Source organism: Larimichthys crocea, chromosome XII (genome assembly GCF_000972845.2).
Source record: "Larimichthys crocea isolate SSNF chromosome XII, L_crocea_2.0, whole genome shotgun sequence".
Lineage (NCBI taxonomy): Eukaryota > Metazoa > Chordata > Actinopteri > Sciaenidae > Larimichthys > Larimichthys crocea.
This window is the reverse complement of record NC_040022.1, coordinates 17,551,374-17,571,974: the sequence shown is the minus strand read 5'-3', so window position 1 is coordinate 17,571,974 and position 20,601 is coordinate 17,551,374. Positions and strand designations below refer to the sequence as shown.

Sequence of the window (20,601 nt, the reverse complement as noted above, 5' to 3'; positions counted from 1 at the left end):
GCTAACGTATTGCTGTTTATATACTGTAGGTCAAAGTCTCTGATTCCACGTAGCAGGGCTGCGAACTTAAAATGTGTCAAAATGCAGCCATTTTATATTTGCTTTCCCTCCAAGAGTTAGCCACGGGATAGTAAGCTTATCTTTACATAAAGGCTTTAAACAGGGGGAAAACTGTGAGTCTGGCTCTGCAAGGGTAACCAGTCCAACTAGCTGTAAAACTTATTTACATGTAGGCTATGTCATGTTTGTTCTTCTGTATGAAAGGCACGAAAAATGTAGGATGCTCTGAAGCCAGGGGAAAACTCCAGGAAGTCCCTGCGCCACAAGGAATTGTTCTTCACATAAACCCACTAGCTCTTAACACTGCAGTTTGTGTACAGATTAAATATTTACAGACATACGACATGTTAAGCTTTAGAGGAGCCAGCAGGTCGGGGGATTTTGTTCCAAAAGAGGATGCTAGCTATTTTCCCCTGTTCCCAGTCTTTATGCTAAGCTAAGCTAACTGGCATCTGGCTATATCTTAATATTTAACACAAAGACACAAGAGAGTGGTATCAATCTCTTTACCAAACTCTTGGCAAGAAAGCAAATTGTTAATTTAAAGTTTAACTAAATCCCCAAATTCTACTAGCTCCCTCTCTCCAATCCATCCATCCATTTTCCATAACCACTTATTCTGATCAAGGTCTCGGGGGCTGGAGCCAATTCCAGCTGACATTGGGCATGAGGCCGCGTACACCCTGGACTAGTCTGCAGTTCATCACAGGGCTGACACATAGACAAACAACCTTTCACATGCACATTCACACCTACGGGCAGTTTAGAGAAGACGAAGCACCTGGAGAGAAACCAAACAGACAAGGGAAGAACATGCAAATGCCACACAGATATAATATAGCACAATAGGTAGAATCTAAATACGTTGCAATAAACTGTCAAGATTTGGACCTGAATGGATCAACACCACTACTAAATACCCATGAACATTAGTTTAATCTGAAAAAATGTGGTGTGAGGGTTTAGTAAAACCAGTGTACATGTATTTTTAGGGTCTTTTGGGTGTGGGGCAGTGTTATGGTGTATGGTCAAGAATTTCCATGACAGTTGCCTCCTTTGACTGGTTGTTAATATGCTTTGAATATTTGTTAGATACTGCTTCCATGGGCTGCTCACTTTCACTCAGAAAACAAAACAAAGATGTATGTAAATATTCTGTATTTTAGGCAATGTGTTTAAATAAATTACTCTCAACAAGCCCTATTAACATGCTTTATAAGCTGGACCTTTTACACAGCTTGGAGAGTTTAATGAGAGTGTGATTATAATACCATATGCTTCCATATTTCAATGTTCATGTCTCATTTTCCACCAACAATAAGTATAAAAACTCTTGTGTGGTAATGTTTTGCCCAACAGGGTGAGAGAGGCACTAATTTAATTTCTTGGGATCAATTATTCAGTTACACCATCTGTTGGGGCCATCACCCTAAGGCTCATCTGTCTGCCTGTCACAGGTTCTCACTGTCATGTCAACACCTGGACGAATTGTCCCTCAGCTCTTTCTGCTGAAATTGGGAGTGTTGTGTATGTTTCAATGCTTTAAACTCAATGACTAGTGAAGGTAGACAGAGGAGTACAACCACTGTGACCATGGACTGTAGATGGAATGTTTAATCAATAAAACATCAAGTTTCATGCTTTGAAAACCACCGTACTCTTCGGACACATAAAAAGAAGTAGATTCAGAAGGAAACTACACACCCATGGCACATTAATTTCCCTCCAGTTCCATTACTGCAATACCCTGCTATGGACACTAGATGGAAGCAGTAGCTAGTTTAAGGCTTAAAGCCACCAGGGAAGACGCAGACTGCTGCCACTTGGTTATAACCCTCAGGGTTAAAAAATTGCTGGCTATCCAAGTTCAAGTTAAATCAATTCTATTATATGGCAGAGTGTCACAGATTTGTCCCAGACAACAGCCTTGATTCAAATGGTGGGAAACTTACCTGTAACAATCCTAACAGGAAAAATACTAATAATATAATAACTTTATTTATACAGCAGCTTTAAAAACAGAGCTTACAAAGTAATAATAATAAAGTCATAAGTAGATACACAGACACATAAGCATTTACACACTCACATAAAAACAAGTCACTGATTCTGTCAGCTTTATCTCCTCGGGCAAGGTGTTCCAAAGTCAAGAGGGCCCTGATGGCAAAAAGTCTAAAGGCGACGACCTTTACCTTTGCCTCAACTTTGGAACAGCCAGAAGGGCCCCGCCTGAGGACCTAAGGCAGTGGACTGGTTCATAAGGGGTCATCATGTCTGTTCTGTAACCTGGAGCCAAATCTCTGGCGGGAGTGATAAGGCACTGATAAGGCTCAGAAAGGCTTGACAGACACAGATTCAAACACAAGTTCAAAATAGTCTGATGGGAAATTCACATATTCCAGTCACATGATCATAAAACAACAACGAAAATCAGAGCTCATCAGAATGGAGGTCAGGCGTGCAAAACATGCCAAATGGGGCGGCTGTAGCTCGGAGGTGGGTAATCAGAAGATCGGTGTTTCGATCCCCGGTTTGATCCCCTCCAGTCTGCATGTCAAAGTGTCCTTGGACAAGATACTCAACCCGGAATTGCTCGCGAAGGCTGTGCCATCAGTGTGTGAATGTGTATGAATGGTTAGCTCCTCAAACTGATGAGCAGTTGGCACCTTGCATGGCAGCAAGTGTATGAATGTGTGTGAATAAGATATGTACTGTAAAAGCACTTTGAGTGGTCGGAAGACTAGGAAGGCGCTATAGTACAGTCTATAGTACAGTACAGTATAAGTACAGTCCATTTACCGAAACATCAAATCACTGAAGTGTTCAGAAATAACTGTAGGCCTTTGTCAAAACTTAATTTAAGAAATGTAACATTTTAAATCAGGTTAAAATGTTTCAAAGAGTTTACTTGGTTCACTCTTGGTTTCACTTTCTGTTTTACTAATCAATCTGATAACTGATAACCTCAAAGCAATTTTTCAACTAAAAAGAAACAATAACCTTTGGTCTCATGCAAAATCCAGTAAACATTCATTATTATTGTGTATGACAGGGTCATGGAGTGGAGTGGACATCTTGCTGAGCTCAGATTTGTTCCATCACCTGAATGCAACATAATGAGTTTAGCGGCTGTCAGCACATGTTTATACACAAGATAAGACTGAGTTATTTATCCCAAGGGAAACTGTTGTGCAAGTTTGTGTATTGGCTTTGTCTCTTGGGATTGAACCCAAATAACTGCAGAGGCTTTAGCTCTGTAACTCTTTCTTAGCAGACTAGATGATCAGTAATCATCTCTAGATCCCTGCCTGTGGTGAAGCAGCAGTAAGGCTCTCAGTATGTGATGGATAATCAATGGCATAGATAAACAGGACACAGTTAAAGCTGGTCTGGGCCTACAGCAGCTCAGCTCATGACAACAATAATTGACACTTGGGGGTAAAAGTCATTTGTTCCACAGTAAAGTCTCTTACTTCCAGTGTGTTTATGTTTAGTTTGGCATATACAGTAGAAATATATTTTGTGCTCAACTTGAGGACTCCAGGATTGTCCATAAAAACAAGGCTACATTAGGTCTAGCTGCTAAAACACAGGTTACTTGAAGTCAAACCCATCCCCTTTAAGCAATAAAATTGGCCCATGTTTTTCTTTCCAATGCTCTTTTGCACAAAAAGGTCAAGGTGAAAGTCATGGTTGTTCTAAAGGACGTCAATGCTAGGGTACATTTCCCTTCCCATCTGTTTCCAGCTAATATTTCACTCCCCCTCAACACTATACTATCTGTACAAGAGAAAGGGTTTTGCCCCCTGATGCCTTTACTATCCTGGGCAGCCATGGGACCGAGGGAGGCCAGGCAGATAGGAAATGCAATTAGAAGTCCCAGTAAAGGGGGAACATTAGCAGCCACAGACAAAAGAGGTCGCAGCCCTGCAACCCCAGGTGAGGAAGGAGGTCGTAATCATAAGCACCCGTTCTCTTTCCTGCATCAGGAGGCAGCAGGAGGTGGCCGAGCAGGCTGCGACACAATGGCCCCAACTCTGTATCTGCGTCTGTGTCATGCAAATAACAGCGAGCAATGAGTTCAATACTGTGTGGGAATAACTTAACCTCAAACTGGCCATGTACTGGATGATTCTGATCCCAGTGGCACATGAGGCCTAAATAATGAACTAAAATGAAAATAAGGACAAGTATGGATAGACTAACAAAGGACTGTTCGCATTTTATTTAAAACCTATTAGATAGTGTCCAGTGTTGGTTGAATTCCTATTTTGGGATAAATGAAAGAAGAGAAAGAAAATAAATTGGAAAATGTCAGTGACAGTACTAAATGGTCATGTCAACAATTTAAAAAGACAACTCTGTCAAGATTGCCAGAACTTCTCTTTGAACTTTTGTTTTGCACAATCACAAGCTGAGATATTACATATGGTCCTTTTTAATAATCATACAAATAATGTGACTGCTTCCAAACAAGTACCTCATACTTTCACTGTCTAATACTTTGTAATATTTCATCAGAATCCTATTAAAATATCTACCACATAACTATTTACACTTGTTATTGTTATAATTACATATATTTTTTAGGTTTTGTTTTGCTGAACATATTTCTGAAAGAAATAATAAAATAAACTCCAGTGGGTTGTTGAATCCATAAATCAGCTGGTAAATGTGAGTTGGGCATTTTCCTTTTCCTTCAACAGCTATTGTATTCTCCACATCCTATCCTGTGACTACACATAAAATAATTCTGTCCTAATAATTATTGTCTGCTGTGAAACAATGGCCAATTGTGTTATTTGTGTACAGGGAATAGATAAATGCCATGAGTCGAGAGGCTAAATGTGCTGAAATGTGCAGAAACATGTTTGCACACACCAGCATCATCATCACGATGATTTTCCACTGAGGTAATTTTAATGCGCCCTGTGTCTCAGTTAGTCTAATAAAGTGACTCCCAGAAACATCTAACAGTTGACCTTTAATATCCTCACAGCTACCCGTGCAGTAAGCCACACTTCCCATATGGTGGAAAAAACACTTAAAACAAAGGATATCCTTTAGACAGGAACAAGGGCTGCCTTCTAAGTACTGTATTTATTAATTGGCGCCAACACACTTTTAGCTCTTAAATTAACAGTACGTTCTCATCCCGTCCTTTAACAGTGTGACGAACAGGATGTTTGTCTGTTCTCGTGACGATTCATTTCCCTGCTCCATTTTGTCTCCATGGAAATGTTGGTATTAGTGTACAGAAGAAAATACATTTTCACTGAACTCATTCTTTGATCAATGTCAATAATATCATTACATAGATGTTAAGAAAGTGCTATTCACATCTCACAAATGTTCAAACATTGGATATTTATGTCTACACACAAACAACTTAAAAAATTATAGATATATTAATTTTACTAGTAAAGAAAAAATCTGGCTGCTTTTCTGTGTTTAGGATTTTTTTTTGGGAAAGGTCAGAACACTCCTCGGATATCAACACAAGCCTCATGTGTTCAACTCTCGTGTTATTCATAAGAGCTATAATAGGACGTAGGCTATGGATATCCGTGTTCTCTTCAGTTAAGTGATGGCACATTGTTTTTAACAACAGCATGTGTACAGGAGCCACCCTCCCATCTGGCACTGCTGACAGGTTGGCAGGTAAACATAAACATGCTGGAGGGATTAAATCGTGTTGCCAGTAAAATCTGCCTGAAACATCACAGGAGGGGCTGGGGAGTCATTTGTAGACAATTATCCACACAATAGGTGACGCACACAGGGACAAACAGTTATTTCCGGGTTTTGCATAGGGTAATATCTTAAATAGCTTTGTTTATAAACAAGAGGCAGGCACAGTTGATACTTTTAAACAAAGCTTTTATTTTTCTGTACAAAACAATATGTGCTCAATCATGCTAAGTTGCATACTGCGTAGATCCAAAACATTAACACACAAACTTCACATTTTACAATCAAAAGTGCAATGGTTACTCAAATTGCTTTTCTAAATGCATATTGAAGTATAAACTGTCACAGTATATGATATATGGTACATTTATATTGATATACAATATGTGAACTTGAATTTAGTTGTGCATAATAGATGCATTGGAAGATAAATCTGTTTTTGTTTTTTCTCATAAAGATGAATTAACCCAACAGCCTGGAGAGATCTTGTTTCTCCCTGGAAAGAAAGAAAGAAAGAAAGAAAGAAAGAAAGAAAGAAAGAAAGAAAGAAAGAAAGAAAGTTAAAGACGTTAAATGTTTTTAAAAACAAAGCAGTCCTTTGGTTGTAGGATATATTTGGTAATATTCTACATATGTTTGTCTAAATTGTCAAAAATCCACATCAATAAAACCAAAACCAACAATGAATTGATTATTGATCAACACTGTGTTGTCACTGACATGTTCCTTGATTGCGATGAACATGAGCCATGTAGTGTATTTTGAGTCAATCCTGTAAAAACACTGTGAATACTTACTAGACCATTAAATTCTACAGTTGGTTTTGCTTTCTTTATGGGATTTGTTAACAGTAAGACTGATATAGAAAATCCCCCAAAACAGCAGCAACACTTTGACATTCACTCTCTACCTATAGCTAAAAATGCTTCATACTCACTCTGGTTTGGTGGGGTTGATGAGGCGTTGCAGATCTTGAAGGTGCTGAGCAACACTGGCTATTAAACATAAGAAAACAGTGATTTGTCACTATTCAGTCATGACATCATCAATCAATCTGCTTTTATGCTCCACATTACGAAAGAACTGCTAGATTTAAATACAGACTTTTGAATATTTTAAAGGGTTAGTTCACCCAAAGTCATCTATCCATGCAGATAATTTGGCTTTTATTTTGGAAATATCTGTCGTTCCTGAGAATGGGGATGAATGTACTTTGGTTTGAGTTTGCAAAGTTTCCAGAAAAAGATATTTGAACTGAGTATTTTACTTTCCAATTCTTAAATTAACAATTCAATCCACTTACCTTTTTGTATTGAGGATGGGGGCAGAAATCTCACAGATATATATCATATCTTGGGCAAATAAAACCAAAGCTATCTGCATGGGCAGATGCTACCAGAGGTATGAGAGTACATTTTTTTTTTTGTAATCTGGGTGAACCATAAACTTAAAAACTTGCCCCAGAATGGGAATAATAAATTACAGACCACCAACCGCAACTACTGAATTTATTTATTTTTACCTGGCCCACCTCCTTGCCCACTTGTCTTTCCGGCACCAGCTGACAGTCCAGTTCCACCAAAGTTGCTCCCACTTGATGCTCCTCTCCCTGGTCCAGTGCCCGTCTTACTTTGTCCTGAGTTACTGTTCCCAAACCAACTAAATCCAAAGCCGCTTTTACTTGGCGATCCAGTTGACCCAGTGCTAGAGGGGGGTTTCACATTAGTCGTTGGCTTATTTAACCCTGTCCCGCCTGAGCTATAGTTTGGGATTGACCCAGTTGACCCAGAAGTTGACCCAGTGGCTATTGAGCCCCTCCCAGTCTGTACTGGCTTATTTAATCCTGTCCCACTTGAGCTAAGACTTGGATTTGACCCTACTGATCCATAGCCCCCAGATGATACTGGCTTGTTGTATGTTGAACCATATGATGTGCTGGATGAGCCTGAAGAACCTGCCCCAGTTGCTACCTTATTGTACGTTGACCCAGTGGAGCTACTTGACCCGTATGATGAGCCGGATGAGCTTGAAGAACCTGCCCCTGTTGCTACTGGCCTATTGTATGTTGACCCAGATGAGCTCAAACCTGACCCTGTCCTAGTATTCTGACCCACACCAGTAGAGCTGGACGAGGAGGAGCTGGATCCACCACCATACGTGTTCCACCCAGTCTGAAGTGTGTTTAACCGAGAAGTCGGGCTTCCTGGAAACGTTGCCTGAAATCAAATGAGAGAAATGTCAACAAAAAACATTCTGAAGCATTGTACTTGCTAAATACATGAATTCCATTCACATTAAACGATGCAACCTATTTTTAACTCACAAAAAACATTATATTAAATTATATTTTATGTTTTAAGACCTGATTCCTTGATAACGGCAGACACTTAACATAATTGGCAGAAATAATATATTTGCCCACATCTCACCCTTCTGCCCTCTTGTACTTTACTGGCAGACAATTTCTCTCCTCCACCTCCTCTCCTTGATCTCATACATCTTATGTAAGACCTTAAGATTTCAAAGCACTCGGATAAAGGCTTTGTTGGTTTTTTACTTTTCCTACAGGTTTTATAGAGGGGCTGTATCCACTATATTGTCTGTGTATAAGCAAATATATCTTATGGTACTGCAGACAACTGCTGCACAAATACATGCAGATAATCACATATAAAAGGGTTTTGAAGAGGTGTAATGTCAACCTACATAGACTCATTTTATATTATGCTATAGATGAGAATCCCTACCAGCATTCCTTGTATGTGATATCTGCTGCTGTCTACAGCTCACAGTGAAAATTTCTCCTTTTAACTGCCTTCACTGACCACACAGCTTCACTAAAATGAACAATAAAAATAGCTCAAAAGGATTTGCAAGATTGTCCAATACGTTGCATTTAAAATAGAAAAATATTAAATCTTGAGTAATTTTGGTGATTAAAAGCTGAATGAAGAAGTTCAAACAGCCCATCTTCTGGCCCCTAGAGGTCATGCTGCTGCTTACACCGCTATAGAACTTATAACATTTCATGTCATCAGTCATGTTTTCTTACCCTGTGCATGCAGGACATGTTGAGCTGCTTGAGTTGTGCTGAAAGATGCTCAGCCTCTTTAGTTTTATAGTTGACTTTGTTATTCAGGACACCTATCTCTCCATTTAGCCTAAGCTTGTCCAACAGAAGTTTCTCCTTTTCCTCGTCATGTTTCCGCTGATTGGTGTCCACAATCTGTTTGTGCTGTCGCTGCATGTCCGTGCGGTTCTGGCTGCACCTACGGTAGTCGTCAGACAGTCGCCCGTTCTCTGCCTTCAAGTGGCTATTTTCAGCTTGGATGATTGACACCTGTTCTCCAACACTGTTCAGGTAATTCTGGAACTTGTCCTCCACCTCTCTGGACAGGCTGGTGCAATTGGTGCGAATCTGCTCCAGGTGTTCCCTCTGTTTAGGACAGGTGAGCTGGAAGGCGATGTGTGACGGGAAGAGGGTATCGATCTTGTATAGAAAAGCCTTGGTGACATTGGAGATACTACTCAAGGAGTCGGCAAAGTCATCTTTACATTTATGTCTAAATATCTCCACTGTCTTGTCATGTGTGGATTTGTCCCTCCTCAGCTGAATGACCTCCAAGTGAAGGTTGTCCCTGTGTTTGACAATCTGGTCCATGTCCATTCTCATCTTCTGTACTGTTTGTGTGAAGTTGGACTCCACTAACTCAAGCCTGGCTTTCATCTGCTCAAACGACAGCCCACAATTACCTGGAACTGGCACTAAAAAACAAACAAAAGAGAAAATAATAGGCAAATATGTCTTTCTCTAAAACATGCAGGTGGGGACTAGAGAGAGTACATCAAACGTTTCATATCTTTATTTGATTATTTTTGCTCAGAAGAAATGTCATACTTACTTCTAGGGCAGGGGCCAATTGGATTTATTGAGTACTTGCATGTAGTCAACTCCTGATCGCACAATTTCTGTTTATATGATATTGAAAGAAAGACCATTGGTGTTTTAGTAATATTTCCAGACACATTGTGAAATGTAGACAAACAGACTTGTCATTATTTGACTCAGTGACTAATTGTATTGACTAATAATTCTAATACTAATAATCTATTGTGTCACTTCTTGTTTCCAGAACTATAAAATATCATTTCAGGATGACATTTTATGTCCATATTTATCAAAAAAACCCAAATTAAATGTAAACAGTAATCAGTGGTCTATATTTGAATGACATTAAAGCTCTACGAATAATTGAAGCATGAGATTACACATTTTTATGACTGCTGAGGCTCAGTTTGCTGAAAACACTACAGGTATTTACTTTTAATTTGTAACTTGTCTTAGACTAACTAACCCTAACCCTTAACTCAAACAACAGTTTGTGAATCATACTGATACAGACATCAGAATTTCACAAGCTGCTGAAATGTTGGGTCAATTTAAAAAAAGACATAGCAGTTAAATTAAACTTGAGTATATCTTCAGTCATACTAAAAACAAGAACAATGCAAGTTCTTGTTGAATAGAATCAAAAGCTCAGTTTCTCACATTCTTCTTTTCCAAATCTTGGATAATGACTATGGAGATGTTGGACATGAAGCGGCACCTGCCCAGGTCCCAGTCGTTACGGGCCTTTTCAATCAGAGTAGAGTTGAGTAGGGTGGTCAGATTCTTCCTCTGCAGCTTCAGGCTGACACTCTCTAAGGAAAGTCGGCTGAAGCTCTCCTCCAGGTCATGGACACGTGACGTGGATGCAGAGTCCTGCTGTTTACCGTAGATCAGAAAGAGGACCAAGCTAACTATGATAAGAGACTGAATGAGCGAAGAGAAGAAGAAGACAATGCGCATGTAGTATCCACAGCTCTTGCCCTTTGAGCGGTATGGCATCTTCTTTCCGCCCTGCATGCTGTACTTGGAGACCTGGGAGTATCCACTGTTGTACATAGATGCTGATGGCCAAATGAGGGTCAGAGAGAATACACTGTATATAGTACAGTCCAAAGCTTGAGGGTTACAATGAGTGTGCAGCCAAGTTCAAACAAGGTTCATCCCTAAATCAGAGGCAAGTTGCTCCTCAACACTCTGCAAGCTGAATGAACAAGTAATGCTGAATTATTTCAGAACAGCCACAGTCCATTTATTAGAAAGTTTGTGCCCCCTTTCTCTAGAAAAACCCTTCAGATGTCAACCAGATGTTTCCTCTCTGAAGAGTTGATAGCATGAGAATTGATCAGATTGTGGGTGACGTGTAAACATGGGTAGGAATTTATAGACTTCTCTGGCCACACACTTCCTATGATGGGAAGAGGTCCAGCCCTTAGTCCCCTCCCTCAATGGGCCATCTCCCTGCTCTATTGGCTGTCCCTCACTACACAGAGGTTAACAACACACACACGCACATGCGCGGCGCGCACACACACACACACACACACACACACACACACAGAGTTTGTGTTTAACACAGTCATTCTCACTTGCAGATTTTTGTTACTATTGCTGCTATACTATTTCATTTCATGTTGTGCCAATTAGTATGAAGCTAAACTAAAAAGCCATGAATGCAAGATAAGGTGATATTCACTTTCTAGTGGTGAAAAGCTACAGATCATAAAGACCTCATCGGACTCACTGTGTGCAGCCACAAAAGCAAGAACAATTTTTATGGGATCATGAAGTATGTTTTCCTCTAGACAGCAGACCACAAGGACAATGGATCAGGTTGTCCTTCTGACGCTCTCGCTCAGCGACTCTTTGATGCCGCAGGTCTCAGTCCAACATGATGACGTAGGTAAGTTGCCCTCTGTCTCTGAGGACACACACACACACACACACACACACACACACACACACACAATAGAAAATTAAATACAAGAACCTGACAGTAACAGCCACAACTTCTTCCTGCCAGGCATTGTTAAACGTGCCTGGCCTCATCTTGACAGGAAGCAGTATTTCATAGAGGAATTGTTGATGGCCAAACCTACAGTAGCTTTTAGGACAAGATCAGAGATAAAAGGTGGCAACAAACGCAGGATATAGGCGACAAATGCAAGACATAAACAGTCAGTCTTGATTTAATTGAGTTTGAAGTGGATTGTTTTTATTTTCACTTATAAACACCAGGTTTTTTTCTATGGATGTATTTATATTTTGGATCCATGCACAGGATGCTGCCAAACTGGTTGACGCAGCACTTTTGGTAAGAGAGGCTTGTTGTGTAATACATCTCTCTAATGCCTTGCATCAGTTACTGTAACTCCCTCACTTCCCAAAATCTTCAGTGTACAGTTTGTCTAGCTGTTGACTGTCAAATATAGAAACATAGGTTTAGTTATTTAATTCAAGTCACCATTTTTCACATATAATCAATCAAAAATAAATCAAGAACAATTAGTGAAATGTATTTCCGTAAGCTAATAACTAATAATAACAGTATAAAACAACAACAATAATGAGTGTATAAATAGTCCTATGTATCCTAGATCCTAGTGGCCTGAGCTCTTCCTGATGCTCTCAGTCCGCCTGGTGTATCCTGAACCTTCTTCCTGATCGCAGCTGAGAAAAAAAAATATCCGGCTGGTTGTGATCATTAAAGTCCATGTAAAGTGAGAATAAATATGTGTTCTGAGTGTGTCAGACCAAAGCAGAAAGTGTTATTAACCACTCAGCCAAATTTGAATGATTGAAAGTTTATGAAATTGGTGTCAAAATCAGGTAAAAATGAGCAGTATTCTCAGTTTCAGGACTGTGGGGGGAGTATCCTCTGAATTTGCAGTCAAGCAGCAATTTTGAAGCGACTGCAACGTGTCAGATGACTTCAGAAAATGTCACGACTAACTTTGAAACATTTTGAGTGAGATGATAATCTCTATCTCTGCTAGGGGTGCAGGGTTATGCTCAGGGTAGCCTCAGCATGTCATCAAGCCATCTTTTAGGACTGCCCAAAAAAAATCTGGACTGAAAACTGGTGAAAAACTGTTTCATCCTCAAACTCCATATTTCAGTAATATATCCTCCAAAATCTTTTCACATGTTTTCAGCGACTATTTTCCAACATATTTAATTTACTTTGAAAGAAATCTCAGAATTGCATTTACATGGACTTTAAAGATTCTTCTAAACGTATTTTTGCAATGTCTGGTGTAGATAGTATAGTATAGGTATATATTGTACGTTCTGCTGGAAAAATCACAAAGGAAAATTGATTGGATTGGAAACAGGAATTATCATTATTACAGGTATAATGAGCTTTTTAGGTCAAAAGGTTAAAGATAAAAGAATAGGTAGGCATTTGAGGAAATATGGTTATTTGCTTTTATTAGACTACTGATACTACTCTCATGTCTGTACGCAAAAAAAATTGGAGCTACAACCAGTACTAGTTAGCCTAACCCCTGATCTCCAAACCTTGGTTAGAAGTGAAGTGAACGTTGTGTGGGGTCCATCCAGGGGGCGCCACAAATTTCTTAGAATAGTAACTTTTAGTCTAACACGGTTTGATAATCAATAAATAGCTTTAGCTTGTTTTAACATCAGTTAATGCTATGGAGGGGCCTAACAGCTGTTATGAAAATAATAATGTAGGTAACTGCTCCCACCTTATTTCCCAGGGTCATTTGTAAAGATTAGATCTGTTCAGCAGGTGTTATACATCTGTCTACATACATTCACACCTTCATATATTAGAGTCGTAAGGCTGGTTGTTTGTTGTATTTCAGTTCATATTGTCTAATGTGTGTTTGTAGTGTTAAACTTTACATCAGTGTTAAAGTGTACATCATTAATGTTAATACTTCAAAACTTAGCATTCCCATGTATTATACTGCAGTTTACTGCATTATGCTAATCAGCAGTTCACTGTAATAATAATAAAATTGAATCTAGACAGTTCAGAAAGTTATTCAAGTTTTAGGTCAGTAGTTATCGATCATCTTTAATTAGACTAGATCAGCACTACCAGACAGAAGAGATATCTGTGTTGCCAATCTCGCATGAGTATGTGGCTGTTAGGACGAAGACAGGTTTCTTATGATTTATCGGTCTAAAAAATGTAATGAATGAGTCCAGTATTTACTTCAGTAACTTTGGGGCAAAAGAATCACTCATAATCTGATTTTACATTCACTGCTCCTATTGGAGTCAACAGACTTAGGACCTGCTGCTTCCTAGTAGTGGCAGTGGCTAAACACATGACACAGATACAGGACATAACTCCTCAACAAGGCGCCTCTTTTCTTAACCGTCTCTGGCTGTGTTTAACTAACCAGCTGTATATATTTACCGGGCAGACATGAGAGTGGTATCAAGTTACTGTGTAAATAATAATGTGAATAAATATATTTGAATTTTACTTTAAAAAGTAACAGAATATTTCTAGATAAAAAAAAATACAAAGACAAAAGGAGTGTACAAACTCAGGAACATTTCAATGTGGAGAACAAAGCTAAGTGACACATCTTGTGTCTCTCCAGTCATAAAAAATAATCTAGAAGCTTTTGCAACACCGTAATTCCCGTCTTGAGATAAATGGGAATGTAGTCAAATGTTTAACGGATATAACAAGTACAGAAAGGATATAAGTGTATCCTGTGTAAAGGCCAACTGTGGAAGCTTCTAACAATGTGCGATTGAACAAGTGAGAGCTATTTTGCTAGCAATAATGTGAATGAAAGGGGGCTAAGGTTATGCAGTCGAGCTGCAACCCAGAGATGCAGCCAGTGTTCCAGTGCTGCCAACTTGCCTTTTTCTTGCTAAATGTAGTGACTTCTCAAGGCCTCGTGGTCACAAATTTAGTGGACTTATTAAGAATTTACTTCTGTAACAATCTTATTGCAGACAATCTGATGGAGAAATTATGCCGTTTATTATGCAGTTAATCAAATAAATGTGACTAAACGTGCTCCAACAACAGAAGAGTCCTTCTTGTTTCATGAGAGCCAAACAAAGTCTGCCGTGTCTATTGAGCAACGTTTGAGCAAATCATGTTTTAAATCCTAAAAGCAATTTAAGTTATCCCTGAACCCATACAGAAGCATTTTTTCAATTTTCAAATAGAATGATTTTCTGAGTGTGTCAAATGTACATTGAGGTTACGACCCAAGAAGGATATTAAAAATAACCATTTTTTCAGTCAAGATAATGAATTCTTAACATTTTCACTAGATTTGGAGGGAAAATCATACGATACCAATATGAGAGAGAAAGTTTATAATGTCAGGAGCTTTGTGACATGGGTTTCCATGGCTGAGTATCTGCATGGAAGCCTCACTCTGGAGCAGTGAAGTGTGTTTGTACAGTACAGTCAGTGGAGAGAAAGAGCACAGGACTCAAAGACTGAAGCTTGGTCAAAGAGAATGGAGGATTTATCAATAGGCTTGTCATGACATGATGCTGCCTCAAAGCCCTCCTTTCTAGCTATTACTCTGCATCCATAAATGGTCACACTCATACAAATGCATCTACAGTGTAAGGTATTTACCAGTTGGTCTAAAAATGTGGAAATATGTTCACCCTTAAAGGTGCGGCATCTGACTCTGTAGAGGCTTCCACGTTATGTACCTATCTGTTGTGTCTTGGGAGTGAGTCAGTCCTATCCTCTGACCTTGGTTACCATAGTAACAATCAGAATAGCGCCTGCTTTCCTAAACACAAACAAACAGCTGCTCTGTGCCTCAAAGAGACTTCATGGACCAACGTTGATTAGAATTAGCCTAAACGATGTCGAAATATTTGCTAGGTTTATGTTAGAATTGGAAAACACATTTTACAGGGAAATCCGACGGATGATGTGTTTTTTACACATATAAACAGTCCACAGGGTGTTATAAGAAACCAACAGAGTTGTGGAAAGCCTCATTATTTTCAAGTCAAGTCAACTTTATTGTTAATGCTGCTATATGTACAGGACATACAGAGAATTGAAATGTTTCCCACATATCCCTGGTGCCAACAGCAATAAACATGAAATATATACAAAATATATATAAGTATAAAGATATCTAAAAAAGGGGTGGCAAATATAAAAAGATATAAACAGCATAGATATAGCAATATAAACAGTGTAAACAGTGAATTATATTACATATTTTTATTTTATTTATTTATTTTTTTAAGTATATTTTTGGGGGGCTTTTTATGCCTTTAATGGACAGGACAGTTGAAGAGAGACAGGAAGCAGGGGGCAGAGAAAGGGGGAATGACACACGGTAAGGGGCCATCCGATGCAGGATTCAAACCGGGGCCGACTGCAGCGAGGACTGTAGCCTCTATACGCAGGGCGACTGCACAACCCACTACACTACCGACCACCCCACATATTTTTTATTATTTTTAGTATTAAGTTAAAATATAACCTGTTCACCCATGACCAACAGAAAATGATAAAACATAAAATAAAGATATAAAATAGTTCAATACTTACATAATGAACCTTTTATAAAAAATAATGAAAACTGAGCATTTTCAGAAGATAGTGACAGTGAGATCTTATTAACTTCATATCATTAATTTTAAGAGGCTTTAAGTTAAGTGCTACTAACATATTTATCCAAACACCCAAATACTGTTTGTCTCCCAAAAACACTATGTGGGTGTTAAGCATTCCAATTTGGCAGCAGCTCATGGATGAACAAGCCAAAGCTGTACCACACCCACACACCATCCAGCTACTGTAGGCGTGCAGCATTGGCTCCTGTAGATAAGGTTACACAGTTTAAACAAAATGTACTGGTTTTGGAGGGGCCTCGGAGTGTGACAGATCGCACCCTGCTCTGCCAGGTAGTGCGGGAACAGAGCTCTATTGTGTTTAACTGTATGAAAAGTTCTGTTACACAAAGCACACTGTGAGTGTTTACAGGGATGGTTTCCTGTCAGCTGATGGTGTTGAGATTGGCTTGCCCTGGTTTGGTTGTTCTCGGACAATAGAAAACCTCATCAGGTGTCCAAATGTTTTTCTCTTTTCAGCACTATATGCACACACTGTACACTAAACAAGTAAATATATTAATAACTGCAATAAAATGCAATAAACTTACAAAGCTTTGTATGTATTTAAACGGGTTATACTGTTTTAAAGTTGATACATGCAATCCAACAAATCTGCCAAAAATTCTACTTTTACAAAGATTATAATGGACCGAATTATATTGAAACATGTTTCTAATATTTTGGTCACCCCATTTACATACATGAAATGGCCAAAATATTAGAAACAACAACAAAAAAATCAACAAAAAAACAAAGAATTTTAAGCTTTGTGTTTTTGTGTTTGATCACACTGGACTGAAGTGTACCTAATGGAGTGGGCGGTTGGTGTACATACACACAAGAAACACTGTTATCAGAGGAAGACAAGAAATTTGTGTCTACATTCTCTCCTGTTACCTGGTCAGTAATCAGGATTTTGTTACTTGAAACAAGACTGGCCTATTTTTAAGAAATGATACAGGTGATGATTTATTATTTTAATTGGGGGGCACAGTGAGAGGACAGTCACAACACACACACACACACACACACACACACACACACACACACAGTATTAATTGTCATGGAACACTGCCACTTAGTGGGGAATCAATACAACTGCAGCAAGAACACCCCCCTTGCTCGATTAATCAATGAATGTGGTGAATGAATGAATGAACTACAATGTCCAAGGTAAATGACCTTTAAGTAAAGCAGGGGGAAAATGGAGTAGTACATCGGGGACAGGATAAGCAGCTGTACGGGATGCATCATGATGAAAAGCTGTATTTTATTTATTCATGGCTTTTATTGTACTGATCTGATTATTTGTATTCAATATTTGATGGTTTGAGTCTCACAAAGTCTTTGCTCCTGAATAAACAATTTCACTTCAAATATAAAAAATGTTAACTAACCTAGAATCTGGCTTAATTGTGCTTTATAGTAGTAGTAGTCCTATTTTACAGTAAATAAAACAGTTTTGTATGTGCATAATGAGCCTCTGTGTTGAATGTTTTAAATATTAACTGACAACGTTGTATATGAGTGTTCTTAAGCAACTTATTATAAATGATCTCAGTAACTTTTACTAAACTGTAAAACTGTTTATTAAGGTGACATCTGTCCAGGGACTACAGCTGAAAACTGGCCACTCGGCTAACTTCCGTACATTTACGTAAATGTTTTAATTAACGTGCACTGTCCCTGTTAAATAAATGAACAAATAAACAAATAAAATAAAAAAATAAAAAATAGAGGAAAGGTTTGTCATTTTGGAAAATCTGCTTGGATATGGATGGATACCACTGGAGCGAGTTGGTTAGCTTAGCTTAGCACAAACACTGGAAACAGATGGGAACAGCTAGCCACACTTTGTAACAAACTCTGCATGCCAGCAGCTCTAAAGCTCACTAATTTATTAGGCCAAGCTAGCTATTTCTTCCTGTGTACAGTTTTTATAAGCTAACCGTCTCCTGGCTGTAGCTTCATATTAATTTTATAAAACAGATATGACAGTAGTGTTGCTCTTTTTACCTAACCCTTGACTCTTACTAGTTAAAATGTTATATCTTATTTATTCTATATAAAAACAACAAATAACAAACTGTGTGTTTCCAGTGAGCGGCACCTTCCTGCTGTCTCTGCTGGTTGCCTGGAAACTGCTGAATAAAAGTTTTTTTTTTTTTATTTTATTTATTTATTTTTTTAAATCTTTTAACAGTACTTTTTACTCCACTCACCTGCATATTGTTCCACCTGCCACACCGGAATAACATGTAGAATCACACCATGAGGTTTCCCTCCAGAGACGTTTGGCTAATTGGTAACTTGCTCTGAAAGATCAGGTTACCCATATCACAGCCGTGTGCTACTATATCAAATGGCTAGCCTGAAGAATGAAGCCCCTGTTACTGAGAGATACAGAGGGGACAGAGGGGAAGTGGTAAATACCTGAGTCGACCACCAGACTGAACAGACAAATAAACAATATGGTGCCAAATAACTGCAGAGTGTGTGTTAAGTGGAGAAAGAGAGTGGAAATGCTTTCTTTTGTTATCCATCCTCCTGAGTAGGCAACATCATCCCACTGGCCGAATTTAAATGATACTGTGCCGCTTCAGTAGGGTTAAAAAATTCAGACACTCATTAATCACGACAATGCATGATGATATCAAAGCCAGAATTGTTCAAATGAATTTTCTCAACAGGCACTGTGATGTGCGATCCTCTCAGATCATTTATTCAGGCTCAAATTTAATTTAAAAAATGAAAGACTAGCTGTGACCAGTGGCTCCTGTGGTGGTGTGATAAGAGCTGCTGCAGCATTCATATCAAACTCTCCCCCATATTGTATTTATCTGCTTTTTTTCTAATCAATTTTTCCTGCTAAGCAGAGAGGCAGCTGGAGGATTAATGAGTAAAATAAGGAGGATTCAGGTCGTAATGATGTGACGTACAGTGGCTTTCTGCATGTTTCCATCAGGCACCTCTCATCAGAGGTGGCTGAAAAGACCAAATGATGAATCCCTGAGAGTTAATCCCCCCTCTTCTCTCTGTGTCTTCAGCCCAGCAGATGTTTTCCCTTTGACCCAGACAAAAGGCCTCTGTTTTTGTTTCCAGCCTTGTCCATTCCTCAAAGGTCACAGGTCACTCTGGTCTCAGGGTGAAGCTGTCACTGCAAGTCTAAACATTTAACAGCCATCAGAGCGTGATGAAAACGGTCCCTGCGAGAAAGCTGCCTCATGATTACTTTAAGTAAAGACCTGCTTTCCATATGCTGATGCGGCTGAGAGCACAGACTAACACCCTGAGATTGAATTACAGTGGTTGCTGGGGATGCCTCGGGGAGAGGGCTGGCCTAACTTTAGACACTTGAACATGCGGGGGGTGGATGGTCGTATTTGTTATGGGACGGTCTTCTGTAACAGACCTTAAAGGTTAACTTAAATGGTTAAAATGTTAACTGAATCAATTGCTGAGTGAGTTGTGTTTGGGCCTGCCCAGAAATGCCCAAGGGTGGGGATTAATGACCCGCCCTGTGATCTTAACTTTAAAAAAAAGGTCTGATAATTTAAAAACAAAACAAAAAAAACAATTTTTGGATTACTTTACATTTGACTGATTTATGAGCTAAAGATTAAAAAAGTGAATTGCAGACAATTAAACAAAACAGAAACGGTTTAATTACACACAAGTAAAACTTCAACTGCTAAAAATGTATTTATATGAAACAAAATTCTAATTGTGAAGAATCTAGAAATTTGGAGAGACAGATTTATGATAATGTGAAACAACATGAAAGGCATGGCGGTGTCATTCTACCAAATATCCACTGAGGCATGCTCAAATTCAAATAATATCAAATTACAGCATTGAACTGTTAATCATATACCTTCTATCCACAACAAACTAGGACTAACAATGGTGGTGTATAAACCCGCTGTAGTGTTGAAATTGATTTTTTTATTTACACTCACTGCTGGTGAACAAGGACTCAGCAGGTGTGTGTAAGCCGATAAATTATAAACAGAAGTGACTTTAAATGGCTGCAGAAAAGGAAGGCAGTGTGAAGGTTTAGAAAACCCAAACAAACTCAGGTTAAATGTAAATAAAAATGAGATATTGGAATTTCATTTAACAAACTGGGGATTTATTTGGGATCAACCATATGCTCCATTACTGCTGTAAACTGCTTTGTGATTGGCTGGAGCCAGGCACAACTAACTAAAACTAATGCAGTCTAATATCCTATCTTCTTTTGCAACAAGGTATACATAATAAACTGGTAGCTGAGTGCAGTTCTGTACATTTTTCATGATATTTCGTGTTAATGTTAGTTTTCAGGGTTAATAACTCATTACCTTGTTGGAGCCACAGATCTT

At 38.8% G+C, this 20,601-nt stretch overlaps 1 protein-coding gene across 2 annotated transcripts; it reads right to left on the bottom strand.

Moving 5' to 3' along the window:
* Positions 1 to 5,923: 5,923 nt before the first annotated feature.
* On the bottom strand, positions 5,924 to 11,008 carry plvapa (plasmalemma vesicle associated protein a). 2 transcript variants are annotated; one of them, XM_010733369.3, is made up of 6 exons: positions 10,301 to 11,008; positions 9,654 to 9,720; positions 8,804 to 9,516; positions 7,283 to 7,967; positions 6,689 to 6,746; positions 5,924 to 6,247 (listed from the first exon to the last, which is right to left on the bottom strand). In XM_010733369.3, the coding sequence occupies exons 1-6, from the start codon at positions 10,694 to 10,696 to the stop codon at positions 6,214 to 6,216; spliced, it is 1,953 nt and encodes a 650-aa protein (XP_010731671.2). In that variant the 5' UTR covers positions 10,697 to 11,008; the 3' UTR covers positions 5,924 to 6,213. The 2 variants fall into 2 exon arrangements, with proteins under 2 accessions (XP_010731671.2, XP_010731670.2); XM_010733368.3 differs by having other exon boundaries at positions 7,274 to 7,967; positions 10,301 to 11,007.
* Positions 11,009 to 20,601: the final 9,593 nt, after the last annotated feature.

What these genes read in the sequence shown, in the direction of transcription:
- plvapa (XM_010733368.3), bottom strand. Translation starts at nt 10,696, where the DNA reads ATGTACAACAGTGGATACTCCCAGGTCTCCAAGTACAGCATGCAGGGC. An exon ending in AAGATTTGGAAAAGAAGAAT is followed by an intron (nt 9,721 to 10,300) that starts GTGAGAAACTGA and finishes TCATATAAACAG; the next exon opens with AAATTGTGCGATCAGGAGTT. An exon ending in ACATGTCCTGCATGCACAGG is followed by an intron (nt 7,968 to 8,803) that starts GTAAGAAAACAT and finishes ATTTGATTTCAG; the next exon opens with GCAACGTTTCCAGGAAGCCC.